Source organism: Perca fluviatilis, chromosome 14 (genome assembly GCF_010015445.1).
Source record: "Perca fluviatilis chromosome 14, GENO_Pfluv_1.0, whole genome shotgun sequence".
NCBI classification, from domain to species: domain Eukaryota; kingdom Metazoa; phylum Chordata; class Actinopteri; order Perciformes; family Percidae; genus Perca; species Perca fluviatilis.
In genome coordinates this window covers 34,065,162-34,082,796 of record NC_053125.1, presented here as the reverse complement: position 1 = coordinate 34,082,796, position 17,635 = coordinate 34,065,162, and the positions used below count along the sequence as shown (strand labels likewise).

The 17,635-nt window shown below is 37.6% G+C and overlaps 1 protein-coding gene across 3 annotated transcripts in view; it reads left to right on the top strand.

Annotated features, from left to right (window-relative positions):
• LOC120572826 (programmed cell death 1 ligand 1-like) overlaps positions 1-17,635 on the top strand; it is a 147,359-nt gene that overhangs the window by 110,799 nt on the left and 18,925 nt on the right. Inside the window, exon 1 of one of the 3 annotated variants that reach the window (XM_039822295.1) lies at positions 7,283-7,412. The exons of the other annotated variants lie outside the window; for them this stretch is intronic. Within the exon in view, the coding sequence (XP_039678229.1) occupies positions 7,364-7,412 (49 nt within the window). The 5' untranslated portion in view covers positions 7,283-7,363. Of the gene's footprint in view, positions 1-7,282; positions 7,413-17,635 lie in introns of those variants that run through there. 3 annotated transcript variants of the gene reach the window in all.

Below are 17,635 nucleotides of genomic sequence, written 5' to 3'. Positions count from 1 at the left end.
ACTTGGATTACTTCAGGATTACTTCCACATTGAATTGCGTTTTATAAGTGTAGGAATGCAGCTATCACATCCAGCTTACTAAACAGGCCTAAAATGGTGTGTTCTTTTTATTCCAACTAGCTGAATGTGTACCTGAACAAGCAGATAGATTACTGTATTGGTAGTCCCGAACTGCATACTACAAACATCTAACTGCGGTCTAAGCTACCACAAGCTAATTTTAGCTAACGTTAGTTAGCATGTCAAACAGGGCTGTCAGTCTTTAAACGGCTCTGGAGCTAGTGATCACGTATACGTAGCTATAGGAGAATGGAAAGTCCCACGTCAATGTTAAACAACCACCACAACCCCCCCCTCCAAATAAATAACTTTAAGATACTTCTTCATGTTGGGGTGGAGTAATTATAGACTCGAAAAAGAGGGTGTGTGGGGGCGAAGAAAGGGGGCCCGCCCCCTTGTTTTCATTCTCCTGTTCTTTCTTTAATGTGAAATGCTGTTTGAATTTCCAAGATAGAAACTTATTCCTGCCCTGGCTCTGTCGTGCCCGTTCCGACTCCATTGTGACTGATCACGGAGCTAATTTTTTCGATTTCATATCGGGGCTTCTGGAAAATGCGATAGAGTTGCCTTTTATTCAGAGTGAATACACTCGTGAAACAAAGAAGTATCGTCATGTAATCCATTGATTTTAACAATGTAACTGTATTCTAAATACCAACTATTTAAATTGTAACTGTAACGGAATACAGTTACTCATAATTTGTATTCTAAATACGTAACGCCGTTACATGTATTCCGTTACTCCCCAACACTGGTAATAGTAAATAGTAAACTAATAGTATAAGTGTAACAGAGTTGTGTGACATTATAATCAAATATATAAATGAAAATAGGTTGGGTATAACTAATATTTACACATAGGCCTACTATATATACAGATCAGTCTCAAGTTCTAGTTCTAGTTCTGAAAGTCAAGTTGCACAACTTAATGTAATGTTTGTGTATGTTTAATGCATGCCTTAGTTTGAGGTTGATATTATTAAAAAAAAACAGATTCTTTAAAAACAATGTAATATGGCACTTAAATGCACTTACTATGTTTAGTTTTTTGAGAGATGATATTGTAGGCAATACATATGTTGCTTTTTTCTGAAAATGTAGGTTTTTCCCTAGTTTGGGTTGTTTAAAAATACAACAAAAAAATATTATCTGATTAATCGATCGATAAAGTGCTAGATTAATCAATTACAAAAAGAATCGAGAGCTGCAGCCCTACAGATGAGTAAGGATGTCGATCAAATTAAGTCACAATCTTGGATATCAAATAAAAAATGGAATCGCTGATACCGCCACTTCCCCAAGTCACGTCTGGTCGGGTTCAGAAACACGTTTCGGTGAAGTATGTTAGTAAAATAGATGGTATATCACATTTCTTGTATCCGTAGATATAGAACAATAGATAGGACATGTAATTCATACTTGCCATTCCAGGATCGAACCACTTGGCGACCCTTGGTTTTAATTTTAACTTTAAGAGCTAGCAAGCAGTCGCCAATAACTGACATCTCAGCCGGTCTGTTAACGGTTACTAGGTAACTTAACTAACTTTTCTGTGTTTAAAGTTAAAAAAAAGAAGAGAAAAACTACTCTATCTACTCCTACTGACGTGTGGAAAGTGATGGCAGCCTCCTGGTCTCTTTGGTCCTTCTGGTAAAGCAGTTAGGTGCTGCACAGCTGATAACCATACTGGCTGCCATAGGTGACAATAGTAAACAGTACCCTAGTAAGATGGCGGACAGTTAAGCCATAAGTTATGACGTCATGTCATATCTATTGTTCTATATCTCTCTCTCCTTGGTGCACACCCTGCTGTGGTCATAAACTGCAATTCACTTTACTTGAACAAAGCTTGATGCTGGAGATATTATTTTTTAAAGATTGTTGCATATGGCCTGTGGAGGCCTCATCTCTTTTGCACTTTTTGTTTACAAATGTCCTAACTGGCAGTCTTTATGTCTGAGCCTAATGTTTAATATTTTTTGAAGTGCCATTTTGTTTACATCCATTTTATTTTGGTTGTGTTTTGTTTTTAATTTCCATTGTATTTATTGTTTTTCGTTGTTTTGTTCACTTATTGTGGATATTTAAAATGTCTTCCGGTTCCAGTGTTAAATATTCTTTAGCCATAAAAGTGTATTGATCTTTGAAAAGGTGTACCTGCATTATTATTGTGCCATTATCATTATATTAGATGAAAATGGTCTCAGAAGGACAATATTATTGTATATCGCAATCATGGGACACTTCATCGTCCAGCAAAATGTGTTATCGTGACAGGCCTATAACTTATTTACATTTATCTGATACAAATACTGCTAATGTTTGCTAGGTACACAGCTGCTTGTCAGCCAGGATGTGTCATATCTCTGGATGTGTCTTCATGTTTCTCTTTCTGCACTTTAAAGCTATTTTTTATGTTGCACAGCACTTTATTTCATCTCTTGAGTTTTATTCTGTAAATAATAATAATAATAATAATAATAATAATAATAATAATTGTAATGTTACAATTTAACAATGTTTCCATTTTATTTTTTGGTTTTTAATGAAGTGGTTGTTGTGGATCAATGACCCCAATTTGGGGCCTGCAGGCCAAGTTTGGCCCGACATAACATTTGACATGTGCGTTCTTATTCCCCTCTTATTTTTAAATTGCTGTAAAATCCTAACCATGCATAACGACAAAATGTATATTTTGTGCAGCTAAAAAGTACTTAATCAGAGTTTTACGGCGATGTAAGGCACAGACCTGGTTAACTTCCATATTATATCACATACGTTAGTTTGTCTATGAAGATTTTACTTTTACTTTTGGCCCGTGGCCGTCCATCCTGATCCATTTTGACCCTTTGTGTGAAAGAAAGTAGGCGCCTCTCTTCTAGATCAACACAAGAACATTTCCAGGATGTAGCCTGATGTCCCGGTGGGAAATCTGGAGCGGGACGAGTTAAAACCCTCTCCTTGATCTCATGTTGTTTATGGAGAAGGAGAACTAGGAAATGAGTCGGGGGATGCAACGCTACCACGCCCTGTAAATACTGTAAAGTTTTACTGTAGTACACACATCACTAATCTACATCAAGTCTCTCTTCTGGATTTGACCACAATTTCTCATCCACATCACAACGTATGTTTTCATACTTCCTACCCCTTGGAATCGCAGCCTGCCATTGGTCAGCAGTGATGTCATCACAGGCCTCATCCACACTGTTTTCCTATTGGACAACAAGCTCCAATGGGACACATGGACTGATCTTTGGCACACTAAGACACAGCAAAGAATGGACTTTTTAAAGAAACTGATGGTTTTTAACCCTCGTGTTGTCTTCCCCGTCGACTACTATGCAACTCTTAGTTTTTCTGGGTCAAAATGTAAAAATAAATTCCAACATTTTGGCCGTCTTTTTCCACACTTTTGTCCTTTTTTGAAGTTTCTGTCAATAGCTTTCTGCGCTTTTCTGACATTTTTTAAAGCTTTTTCTATATTTTTGTCACTTTTTTCCGGACGTTTTTGAAGATTTTCCACACGTTTTTGTCCACTTTTTTCAGTGCTTTTTTGACATTTTTTTCCTACATTTTTCAACATTCTGTTATACATTTTTCTTTACGTGCTATGAAATTGAATAAAACACCCAAATTCAATGAAAGTAGTGAACTGATCATATATTTAACTTGTGAAGAGCGTCGTATGGAACCATCCACGTTTATTTTGGTGTAAAATGTGGTTGAAAGAAACAATAATTTCTGATATAGAAAATTTTTGAAAATGGGTCAGGAGGGTTAATGTCAATAACAAAATGCTCCAAATGTTTTATACTGCTTTTATTTAAGGTGGTTTAACTTGCTGTGTTATTATTTATTATTATATATTATTATCTGCTGGTTCTGTAATGTCTCTGAGTCTCAGAAAAAGACAATCAGAAAAACAGTTAAAACTGCCAGTACGTTACTGTGGATAACACTAGTGAGCATTAAACACATTTACAAAGACAGTGTGGTGAGAGAGGCCACTGTACGTGACTACACATTGTTTGAGATGTTACTGTAAATGGACTGCAGTTCTATAGTGCTTTATTTAATCTTAATGACTACTCAAAGAGCTTAACACACATTCACACACTGATGTCTTGTCCGAGGACACTTGGACATGTAGCCTGCAGGGACCTCTGACCTTCCAGGTGGTAGATGACCACTCTACCACCTGGGCTGCCCCCGAGCTCTTTGCTATGACAACTTGACATTAACTAAAATAACATAAAAAAATATGCATAACAGCCTAATTATCAAACTTGGTTTTGATTATTGTCTGTCATGAGAGCATGTTAATTTTGTCAATAACCTTTTAATTGACCTCAGGTAAAGTGAAACTATTTGGACTTTTCCTGAAGATGTTATAAATGTTATAAGACTTGTTTGACCACATTGAATCCAGTACCGATGGGATTTACCAGTTTTACTAGGAGCCAAACCCAGAAAGAAAGCCCTCTCTGTGGTGTATTCCCTGTCATAAAACTGGCCTCCCTGTCAGTCTCAGAGGTTTACTCAGAGGTCCGTTAACCGTTAACCAGCGAATGTTGGACCACTTCCTGGGAGCCTGGGATGGATAAACCAACACATAACCTAAACCTGATGTTTCACATTAAAAAAGCAGAAATAAGCTATTAAATTGAAGAAAACACACAAAATGCAATGAAAGTAGTGTACTGATCCTCCATTTAACTTGAGAAGAGCGTTAAATGGAACCATCCGTGTTCATTTTTGGCAATGTGGTTGGAAGAAACCCACATTTCTGATATATGAAAATGGGGTTAAATTTGACGTGAAGACAAGAGGAGGGGTAAACAGATTGGTCCTAGACAGCTGGGTAAAGAGTCTGGAGGTGAAAAGAGTCACTCTGAGTCCAGCAGAGGGCAGCGTGGACCAGGGAGAAGTCTTCAGGTCTGTTCACATTAGTCTTATCAGACCTGTTGCAGTGAGCCCAGTTGGTCCGGACCTTTCAACCAGTTTAAGGTGACTTCATGACACAGACCCCCACCGTCTCCGGTAAACCAACCTGTCTACCGACCCCTCCCTAGTAGCCTCCACTGATAGAGGGAACAGTGTCGGGAGACAAAGAAGACTGCCTGTCGTAATAACTATTTATGTTACGTCAGAGTCACTTTTTGGATGTTTTCAGCACCGCGGGGGGGGGGGTAACATTAACCCCGGTGTTGCTTTCGGACTCTCCCCACCTTCACTTTATGTCCACAGCACAGTCACCTGTTGTGGGTCAACATTTGTATACAGTACGTACATACAGTTGCATGGAAACAGCTCTATGACGCTTATAAACGGTAATGATCCAGTAGATGGCGCCAATGTTCAATCAATGTTAGCGTTACAATGCATTCTTCCAACAGTGAGGTCACATAAACTGATGATGTACTACAATTTCATTTATCGTATTATCTTTAAACTATCAGTACTTTCAGAGCAACTTGTATAATGGATAAAGGGCCTGGAACATGTTTATGTTGAATGAATTGAAAGACATTATAACCTATAGGCTATAACTGTCTATTGATTGACTTGAATTCACTCAATACATTTTTACGGGGGTGTACTTATCAACGACCATGTACACTGGCGACGGTGTAGTCTATCCACACGTTAGAGTCACACGACAGTTGCCTTTGGTAGGTTATCCGTGGCACAATCCGCTCGCCATAACACACACGACCATAGAATGGCCTTTAATATCATTTTGCTAATGTCTGCTTTAGAAGTTTTCATACACTGTAACCACACTAGACACAACACATTTATCCGCATTGCAGCGACTTCAACACAGAGCTGCAAAGCCAACACTTGGATTGGCGTGTATGAACACGATCAATGAAATAATTATTATTACTGTGTGTGTGTGTGTGTGTGTGTGTGTGTGTGTGTGTGTGTGTCGTAGCAGAGAGGTAAAGATAATTAAGTGATAAAATCAATGCACACTGTAAACATGACTGTAACAATGTATTTATCAGTTTACAAAAGAAACAGCAAAATATAATAATATGTACAAAACCCATTGAGGTGTCCTCTCCCTGTTGTTACATGGATGTACAGTAGTCTACACTGCTACTGCAGGGGTGTCAAACTCAATTTCACTAAGGGCCACACATCAATCACATCAAGAGCCAGACACCTGTAGTTTGTTGACATGTTTTATTTAATCAAGTCAAACATCTCTGACAATATTGTGAAATATCATTTTTTTTGTCACATTTTCGTCATTTGTCTAGCTGTTTTCAACATTGTTGAAGCTTTATCTTGACGTTATTGTTGCTTTTTTTCACTTTTCTTGCGCTTCTAAAAATATTGTTGCCTTTTCCGACATTTGTCGCTTTTTAACAGCATTTTGTTCCTTTTTCCCAACGTTTTTGTCACATTTCCATGTACATAAAGCCCTACAAAATTCTGCAAAAAAAAAGTTCCTTAGCCATCATAGAATTAAGCAAATCTAGCTAAACAAAGACTACATATTTAAAAGCATGGCTACCACACAGCCGACTCACCCTGATTATGAAAACTCTCTCAAAGTCAGCAAATCTGCCAAACTCTGCTTTGAGTGTCACTCTATTTGGTTTGGTGCACAACTAGGCAAAAACTATTTTGAGAACCTAAATTGATAAGCGGGCCGGATCAAAATTTGCAAGGGGCCGGATTTGGCCCCCTCAGCCTTGAGTTTGACACATTCATTGTCAAAGAATAGAAAAAGAAATAAATGATCTAAAAAGATGTATTGGTCTGTGACCAGTCTGCCGCTGTTAGAACCATTATAGAAACACGTGTTTAGGACTTTCTATATTATCCTTCATCACTGATTTCATTTAAATATTTATCAGCCTTTTCTAATTATCTCAACAACCGTCATACTATATTCACCAAACTTCTAACAACAATATAAACAGCAGTTTATTAGTCTTCATGAAGGCAATATAACAGCACACACAAATATTTATTTAAATAATGGTCACAATGTTAAAATAATACCAGTATATAACTGAACAGCAATATGTACCTGTTGTATTTTAATGTGGGCTGATTATTGGCTCTTTGCCTTCAATGATTGGATTGGTTATGTTAAGTCATTTAGAAGGTAAACCAATCAGAGGCAGATTTGGGGCAGGAAATTTCTTTTTTTTAAGAAAAGTAAAGCACACTCCCTTTTCCTCTTTAGTAGATGCTTCCTCTTTCTTCTGTATAAAGGAGACAACGGTTCTTCTTTCCTCTCTAAAGGAGATAACGGAGGATCTATACTCTCTCAGCTCTTATGGCTCCATTTCTGTTCATGTTGTTATTTCTCTCTGGAGCAGCTTCAGGTAAATAATACAGCCGATATGGTACTTGTATATGTTGTGTGTAGTTGCTGAACTCCGGTAAGTAGTCTGGAAAGCTGTTATATTCTCTCTAAACATCAGATGAAGTCATTCTTCTCTCTAATACAGATGATGCAGAACTGAGTCTCAGCATGGTTCTATGTTAGCTTGCTGATGCTTCATCATTCTAACATTAGCTAACGTTAGCAGCTAGCCACTAAATTAGTAAACGTAAACATCTTAATGTTTCATTCACACACTTGTCGAAGTGATGAAAACCCTTTACTATCATCAGATGGGTGGTGACTTTGTTCAGTTCATGTTCTGTCAACAGTGTAACGTTAGCAGTTGCGGTTCTTGGCATGGCCGAACAGGGCATTTTTTTTTATTGTTGCTCTCTGCTCTTGTTACATTTTTTATGATTTGTATATATTTTTGGCACATTAATGTATATAGTGTATATTTATTCTACATTCTGATAACCTATACTGTCATATTTTGTGCAGAATTGTGTTCATTGTCTTTGGCAATGTTGGAGGTGGAGATTGTGCACCTTAAAAAGTGTTTCCTGTTGTAATTGCAATAGTTAAATAACTGGATTCTATTAATAAGTGTGTTTTTCAAATGTTCTAATGAAGGATTTGTGCGGGAGTTTAATGCCTGACCGTTGGCATTAAATTACTGAGGGTGGGGTTAGCAGGCTAGCTAGCTACCAAACAAGCTAGCTAACTTAACGTTATTATCACTAACATAGCGGACTAATGGAGTAATACATCGGTTACATCTTTTTACATGGCTACTTTATTTACTAAGCATCATCTGTAGAGAAAATAATCACTTTATCTGATGTTTAAAGTAAATAAATAGCCTTGCAGCCTACTTCCTGACTGAGCCCTTAGCAAGCTAACGTTAGCTAGCTAACTAGCCGTCTGGGCGGGGACACTAAGTTAGTCAAATGTAAAAGATTAATGTGCAGGGACACACCTGTAGAGAACTGTTGAAATAACATTACTTTTTATTATTAATTATAATTTTATTATAATTAATAAAAGTTTATTATTGTTTTTCAGACCTGATTGAGGTAACAGTGCATCCTGGAGATGATGTCACTCTGCCATGTCAGTCTGCTGATTCCTTCATCAGTGATGTAAAGTGGACCAGACCTGACCTGAAGCCAGATACCGTCCTCTATTACAGTGATGGTCACTTGAATACAACCCACCAGCATCCATCCTTTAAAGGCAGGGTGGAGCTGGTGGACAGAGATCTGAAGGACGGAAACGTGTCTTTGTCTCTAAAGAATGTGAGCAGACACGACGCTGGAACGTACGTGTGTCGAGTTAAAACCGGTGATACAAACCAAATCAGACTCATCAGAACCATCCGTCTGCAGGTTCCAGGTGAGGAAGTCTCTCTCCGTGAGTGTTTCTGAGTATCAGGTTGTAGCTGCAGCTCCTCTAGAGTCTCCCATGTTGAGTCAGACAGAGAGAGAATCAGTTGAAATCATCTCAACTTTTAGATAATAAATGTGCTTAGATTTGTGGTAGCATGCTAGCTAGTTGACCAGTTAGCGAGCAAGCAAGCTAACATTAGCCAGCAGCTAAAACCACAATATCCCAATTAGAGCTGGGCGATATGGCTGAAAACTGTATCACGATATAATTGTTTAATATCAGTCGATATTGATAATTCATTTCAAATAAGGACTAGGAGAAAAATATTAAATTTAAACATTTTTATTTTAAACTTAACCTTCCTCTGATTATAATCCCCTCAGTAATAGGCAGGAAATGTCAACACAACCATGGAAAACACTCAAATAATTAAAATGTAGTCTAAAGTAATAATTTGCAGACGACATTGGTCTGACTACGGCCAGACGGGAGCTGACTTTTCCTTTTTATCAACAACAATTTCTCACTGCGCATGCGCGCTCATTTTCCACATAATACCACCGCGGTTCTGGTATTGAAAAATTCAACACGAGACAATGATATGGCACAAAATCTTGATACTGTTAAATGATTGGCTGTTAGCGTGTCACTCTTTTTTTTTTGGGTTACCCAAAAAAGGAGGGCTCCCTTTGTTGCTAGAGTGCGCGGGGAGGCTTTGTTCATTTGAATCACTGACTATGAAACAGATCAGATCTAATATTGAACCACATTTCCTGAAGGATTAGAGCTGAACTATTGATGAGTCATGTCAACATCGCATCTCAGTGAGGAGCTTCTTCATGTGTTGACCTCGTGGTAATAAAGTCCTCTGATATCTCTGATAATTAACATCACTTCTGCTGTGTTACACCTGATGGAGGTCTTTAGGAAAACCATGACTTTTATTGATTACTATTGTTTGTCTTCAGGTTCAGAGGTTAGAAACTCCTCTCCTGGAGGCGACCGTGTGGACTGACAGCAGGTGTTCTGGTTCTTGTAGCTGCTGTAGTGGGTGGTGTCCTGATATATTAAAGACACAAGAACAAGAAATCAGGACAACCTTCTGATGATGAAGCATCAGCCGATAAGTTCATCTAACATCTCCAAGAGCTCTTAACACCTGACTGTCTCTGTGCTGTATTATATACAACATATTTTCATTACTTCTGTGGGTGTGAGGTCATGTGCAGATCTGCTATTTGGTCTGGACCTCTGAGATCCTCTAGGGTCTCCATGATGAGTCCCAGAGGAGGGTCAGACTAAGTAATAAACTTTAGAGAACTAGAACATTTTACAACAAGTTGCTTCAAAGAAGAAACAACTACTTTTACTTTAAATACATTTTCCTCAAGTAAAACCGAAATTACTCAATATTCAAAAAAATGTCAGATAAAAGTCAAATGTAGGTTAGTTAAAATGTTGTTTAAGAGCAGAGTGATGTTTGAATGAAGAACATAGAGATGTTCGGACAATATCAACTCAGCAGTAATACACAGAAATACTTTTGCCCATTAAACAGATTAAATGTGATAATATTATGTATGTAACAATAACATATTCAATGCTGAGCTGTATCCCAGCAAACTTTTAACAGGAAATAATGTTTCTTTAGTTGTAAATATCAGCAGATGGAGCCCCCACCAGATATCTTCTAATCAGGTGTAGAGAGCTCTTCAACAGGTCTTCTGTTTGGGTGTTTTGATAATAATACATTTTATATGGAGGGAATTTTAAATGATTGTTTTCTGCCTCGGCCATATAAAAGCCTCAGGGTGCCTTACTAAGAATAATATGTCTCCAGCTAATGATATAAAATCAACTAACATTGAATGGTTTAAACTGAGGAGTTGATGATATATATATTCATATAGAACATATATATATATATATTCATTTTGTGTGTTTTTTATTCTTTGAACACAAATAAAGCCGCTCCAAATATGAAAGCTCATATTGTGTGTGTGTGTGTGTGTGTGTGTTATATTAATATATGAATATGTTAACTGTGTAGAGGAGGATCAAAGACTGGGGGGAGGATGTGATCCTGAGAGACTAAGATCTGGATCTGATGGAGGGTCTCTGGTCTCAGCTGAAGACCCCTTTGTCCAACATGTCTCCAGGATTTAGAGAAACCCTCTCACACTGGTTTCATGGTTCTAGTAGTCAGCGCGGTCGCGGCGATGAAGTCGCGGCGATGAGGTCATCACCATGTTCAGTGAGTAATGAACCAGGATGTGTTATTATAGGGTTACGTGCAGTAACTTTTGTTTTTCTAAAGGTGAAACCACATACAGGAAACACCGTACAAATAAGAAAAAGACAAGAAAACAAAGACATACAGTGCAAAAAAATTTCCTATACATACAATATACACAATTTTACACAATACTACCGGAGAACTCTCTAAAAGAAAATCTACATCGACATTAGATGTGCTAATTAAGCTGATTTATTGCACATTGAACAAAGGAGTTTTTACTCCTATTCAGTGTTAGCAAGTACTTCCAAAATGTAATACATTATAGATTACATGTTACTGACATTTGAGAGTAATTACTTATTTAGAATATTACTGCCAATATTACTGTAATTTTCACCAAAATAACAGCGGAAGTTTGACTTGGCAGCTAGCTTGTCAATTTCACCAACGGATCAATAAAGTTTCCTCTTTATCTACTCTGATACATCATAGATCTTTCATATTATTTTGTATAATTAATATGAATATGCAAAAGTACGTAAAGCTATACAAATAGATAAGTAAAACGCACAATAGGCAAGTAGGAGAAAATGAAAATACTCAATTAAAAGTACCTTACAGTTGTATTGAAGTACGGCATAGTTGTAAAATGGTTGTTTAAAGCACTTGAATAAGAAATCCATGTTGTTTAGTTTAAAACAGTCTAAAGGAAATGGCCAATTATAGTGTGATTAAAACATTGTTTCGCATTAAATGCGTTACTGGGATTGTAACGGTAGTAATATTACCCAAATTTAAACTAGTAATGCGTTATTAGCGTTACAGCAAAAGGAATACATTACTGTAATTGCGTTACTTTTGTAACTTTTGTTACCCCCAACACTGCTCCTATTGCTCTTAAAACTGCAGCATCTCATAAGTGTTTTGCTCTTTAAGCATTTTGTTATAAACAGGGAGCTCCCATTACAGTTTGTTTATCTTATAACACTCAGGAGTTAATAATTAAAAGAAAGGTGATTTAATACAATTAATTCTGAGATTTTACAGTGCAAAGAATGAAGTAAACATGCAATCAACAACTGAATAGGTAGGCCTTTGCTTCAGTTAGAGCTCTGCTGAGGAAGGAAATGAAGTCTGTACGGCGCCATTTTGCCTGTTCTGTCTGTTCCTGTTCCTGTAATCAGAGAACAAAATGAAGGATACTTAGTGGGTGGAGTGGGTGGTATCAAAAGGCTTAAAGCACATTTCAAATGTGCACCTGCCCCACCCTCTCATCTGTGTCAGGATGTGGTGCCAGTTCCTCTTCAATGTTGGTAGAGAGAAACTGCAGATCTTTATCAGACAGTATGTCTGATCAGACTGTTGGAGTTTCACAGCAAACCACTACGTAGTACGAGTAAAGGTGACTGTAAGCCGGTTACAGAGCATAGTAAAGTCACAGCCTTTAAAGGCAGACGTTTCAGTTCAGTTAAGCCAGCAAGAATGACACAACTTAAATGACTAGTTAAGATTATAAAAATGATGTTGGTTTGGGTTAAAACACTCCCGCGACACAAACACCTGTTTCCTTTCTTGTGTGTTCTCCTTAAAGGAGTGATAGAATGATTATATGGGGTATTTCACACTGTTCCTTAAGGTCTGTTCCTCCTAATAGGGTATGTAACATTGGTAATGGCCCAATTGCTATTCTATGCTCCGTAATAGAATACTCTGAATTGGCTTTACAATGATCGAGAGGTTTTCTGCCATATAAGGTATGCTCATGAATAGTGCTGGGTGGTATACCGGTTCATACCGTTTATTTTTGTTATGATATGAATTTTTAATATATAGCCACACCGTTGTATTTGATTACACAACGTTCGAGACGCTATGCTGCGCCGCGCGACACTGTTTAAGACGGACATTTTTTAACTTAACACGCATGGTGCGACTGGAGGCATGGTGAGGTAAACAGTTATTAGTGCTCTGGTGTCACACAGAGCCATAGAGAGAGTGAAGATGGATAGGATAGACATTTGAAAGTTCCCAAATCGAAGCTGCAGAACTAGAACATGATGACACAGTACTGAAGTCTCTACACTGGCTTCCAGTGCCTCAAATAATTGATTTCAAAATACTTTTACTGGTTTATAAATCACTAAACGGTTTAGGGCCAAACTACATTTCTGATCTGCTACTACATTATGACCGACCCAGACCTCTCAGGTGGTCTGGGACAGGTCTACTTGTTGTCCCCAGAGTCAGAACTAAACAGGGGGAAGCAGCGTTCAGTTTTTATGCTCCACATATTTGGAACAAACTCCCAGAAAACTGCAGGTCCACAGCAACTCCCAGTTCTTTTAAATCTAAGCTAAAGACCTATCTTTTTGATGTTGCTTTTCTTTAAATAATCTATTTTATTAACTTTAATTTCTTATACTGCAATGTAACTTTTATTCTAATACTGCACTATCAATTTTATTCTTGTTTTAATTTGTTTATTAATGTTTTTAAATTGTTTTAAATTGTTTTCTAACTGCTCTTTAATGTTTTATGTAAAGCACTTTGAATTGCCCTGTTGCTGAAATGTGCTATACAAATAAAGCTGCCTTGCCTTGCCTTGCCACAGAAGAACTTGTGCCAAGAAGAGCAGCCGTTTCTATTGTTACCTGTTGTGCTAACGCTAGCTGTGGCGCTAACGTTACTCTGCCGAGCTAACGTTAAGACATGTCACCTCAAGCATGCAGCGGAGTAACACAATGAACACAATAACAATCCACCTACGGTCCCGCTACAGACCGTTGAGAAAGACGGTTCAGAGCAATGATTAAAACACTGGATTTAACATGTCTTGTCTCCCTAAAATATTTCTGCCAAACCGCTAACGTTATTCAAACAGCGAAGCAAACTGACAGCGGAGCTACGCCTACTTTACTACAACCTAACATTACCTGTGGTCAAGGTAGCGTTTAAACAGCAATCTGACAACTATTTTGTTTTGAAAAGGAAGCATGTTGAAGTTGTTGATATGTGTATTTATTTAATTTATTTTACTCCTTTGTCTTTTGCACAATAAAAAAACTAGTTTAGATTCTGTAACTGTTTCATGTATTCTCCTTCATATAACGTTATATAATGTTCATTCTCCTTCATATAACATTATATAATGTTCATTCTCCTTCATATAACGTTATATAATGTTCATTCTCCTTCATATAACATTATATAATGTTCATTCTCATTCATATAACATTATTTAATGTCATTCTCCTTCATATAACGTTATATAATGTTCATTTTCCTTCATATAACGTTATATAATGTTCATTCTCCTTCATATAACGTTATATAATGTTCATTTTCCTTCATATAACGGTATATAATGTTCATTCTCCTTAACATAACATTATATAATGTCATTCTCCTTCATATAACGTTATATAATGTTCATTCTCCATATAACGTTATATAATGTTCATTCTCCTTCATATAACGTTATATAATGTTCATTCTCCTTCATATAACGTTATATAATGGTGTGGAGCCAAGCAAACACTTTAGAAATTAACATTTTTAGTAAACGTGATGACATTGAAATGTTTGTTTTTATATTCTGACAGTACTGAATACTGACAGTAGAATAAGCCATTATAAACCTATATAAAGACCCAGTCAAGCAAAAGAAAGAAAATACAGTGATATACCGTGAAACTGCCATAATCTTGAAAAATACAGTGATATACATTTTTGGTCATACTCGTGAATATTTAGATATCAGCTGCACACTGATTGGTTGCAGACAAAGAGCTGTCCCGCAACACACACACACACATGTCCGGCACACAACACACACACAAACACACACAGAGACACACTCTCTGTTAAGTTACCGATAGACTTCTAAAAGTACAGACATGCCCGGGCGCAAGGGTCAGTGTATGTTTTGGTCATTCGATTTTCATTTCATGAACAGATATTAAAAAACAAAAAAACAAATGGTTATTTGATTTTCGTTTTAAAATACAAAATTTAAAATTGAAATACAAGGCGTTTTTTCCTTTTCATTGTCAAAAGGGAATGTGAAAATTTAAAACATGCTTCGATTTTTTATTTTCTATTTCATTGTAACAAAAAATTAAAACACTAGAAAACAGAAATGAAAAATGCCTGTTTTTTCATATTCTGAGACCGGATGTTGCATTTCCAAGGCAGTAGCACATTCTCTTAATACATCCATGAGTAGCACCGGAGCCGACCAGTTTGGCTTAAACCAAAGAATTTCTAATATAGGAAGAAGTTCCACTCCCTCGGTACTTCCGGCTTCTGAACTGGTTGCAGTTCCACCAGAGTTCCATTTAGGGGGCGCTCACAGGCCAGTGCAGAATGAATGGGACTCTATGGAGCTATACCCCTCAAAACCCACTTTTCTCAGGATATAATTTTTTATCTAGTAATTTGAATGTTGCATTCGAAAGGGGAGGCAAAGAAAATACACACTGCTGGGTTTTAGATTTTCTGTTCTAAAAAGCCTTTTAAAATGTCAATGACGTCATACACATATACGGCCAGAGATACTGCTTTACAGCAAGCTCTGAGTCGCTTCCTTTGTTCTCTCGAGGCATCGACAACACAGCTGATAGGATAGACTCTCCCTGTTAATACATGTGCTAGAAAGAGGTTTGCTGATGTTTTAAAGACCACGCCGAAATATTCACCCTGACATTCAGGCTCTGCTTCGGATGCCGTCAAGCGCGATCTCCGATCGTAATCAGTCCTTCACTGACCAATCAGCATTCATTAGCAGAATGCTAGCGTGTTATGGGCTACAACGACTCACCCTGTAAGAAATCAAAAGGCCGTAAGTACTCGTACATTCAACTTTCGACCTATAACCCATGTTGAACTTGCAAAATCTACAATCAAATCTGAGGTTTCTCAACGACAATCGGGCGAAAGAGACAAATTTAGCCGTCTAGCTCCATAGAGTCCCATTCATTTTGCACTGGACCGCGATCACCCCCAGTGGAACTCTGGTGGAACTGCAACCAAATCAGGTACAATGGGGCTGAATAGGGAGTGGAACGGCTTTCCGTAGACCGGCTTTGCTTAAACCCATGCTGCAGTTGAGGGAAACTGTAGCCTAACTTCCTGAGTGACTGATCATCCGTTTTTTGCACCTCTTTACATAAATATACATTAATATATCTATGAAATACATTAATTAGGCAATACATATAAACATATGCATTAGTCATTATATTTAAATAGCCTATATGTATTACTTTTATTTATTTTTAGAATACTTTTATTTTTTTCCGTCTATTTATTTGCACGTTATATTCAAAGGAAGTTTGGTTATCTCACAGACTCAGACTAAAAGCAGCTAGCAAGCCTGCCTGACATCACTGCATCAAAAATCACTATCTGCAAAATAAAGAAAATATGAATAAAACACAAGTGTGGCAGATTGGTCTGATTACCATCTTAGCTAGAGCGGTAACGCCAGCTCTGCAGACAGACCAGAGTCAGTCAGCACCGGGAAGCGAACATAGAGCGAACCGGGGACCCAGGTCACAGGGCGGGTGGCTAAGCTAGCTGCAGCGGCAGCAGCCAACATTATAACATGAGACCCCCGTGATCTGATCCTGAACCACCGGTGACTTTCTGCCAGATCAGATAGCTTAACGGTAGCAACAGAAAGTTTGCTGGGACCAGACTTTGGCGCTGTAACGGTAACGTTAATGCTGTTGCCTTGGAAATGACAACATCTGGTCTCTGAAAATGAAAAAACAGGCCTTTTTTCGTTTCTATTTTTTCGAGTGATTTTATTTTTTGTAATATGAAATAGAAAATGAAAATCAAAGCATATTTTAAATTTCTCTTATCCCCTTTTGACAATGAAAACGCCTTGTATTTCAATTTCAAATTTTGTGTTTTAAAACGAAAATCAAATAACCACTTGTTTTTCTGTTTTTGAATACCTGTTTATGAAATGAAAATCGAATGACCAAAATATACACTGACCCACAAGCGCGGCCTAAAACCCGCCGGAGAAAATATCACCAGCTTGCTTCAAACTTCAAAAGCACTAGATACTGCTCTGCTCTTGAGGGAATTACTGTAATTGTTGGAATTGTTGGGGCTTTGTAAATTGTAGAGTGTGGTCTAGACCTACTCTATCTGTTAAAGTGTCTCAAGATAACTCTTGTTATGATTTGATACTATAAATAAAATTGAATTGAATTGAAGACACAGTTTAGTTAGAGTTTCATCCTCCAGTGTGTTACTCGCCACACACACACAAAAAAATGCGATCTTGCGCAGATCTTCGTGACCTATTCAGAAGACTAACTGATCTCAGGTCAGTGGTAAAGCCTATGCAAATGTTGGAAGCGTGACAAAGACCAGGAGTTGAGAGATAGACGTCATATTTTAGCGTTGTTCACATTCGCCCGTTTTCAGAGGCAGTTTCAAATGGTGAGATTTGCAGAGGAAAGGATGTGTCAATGGGATTTAGAGCTTCTATGTATGTCCTAGTTACCCTCCAAACTGTCGTTTTTCAACTATGACAAGGTAAAATTGATTTTGCATTCTATCACCCCTTTAACTTC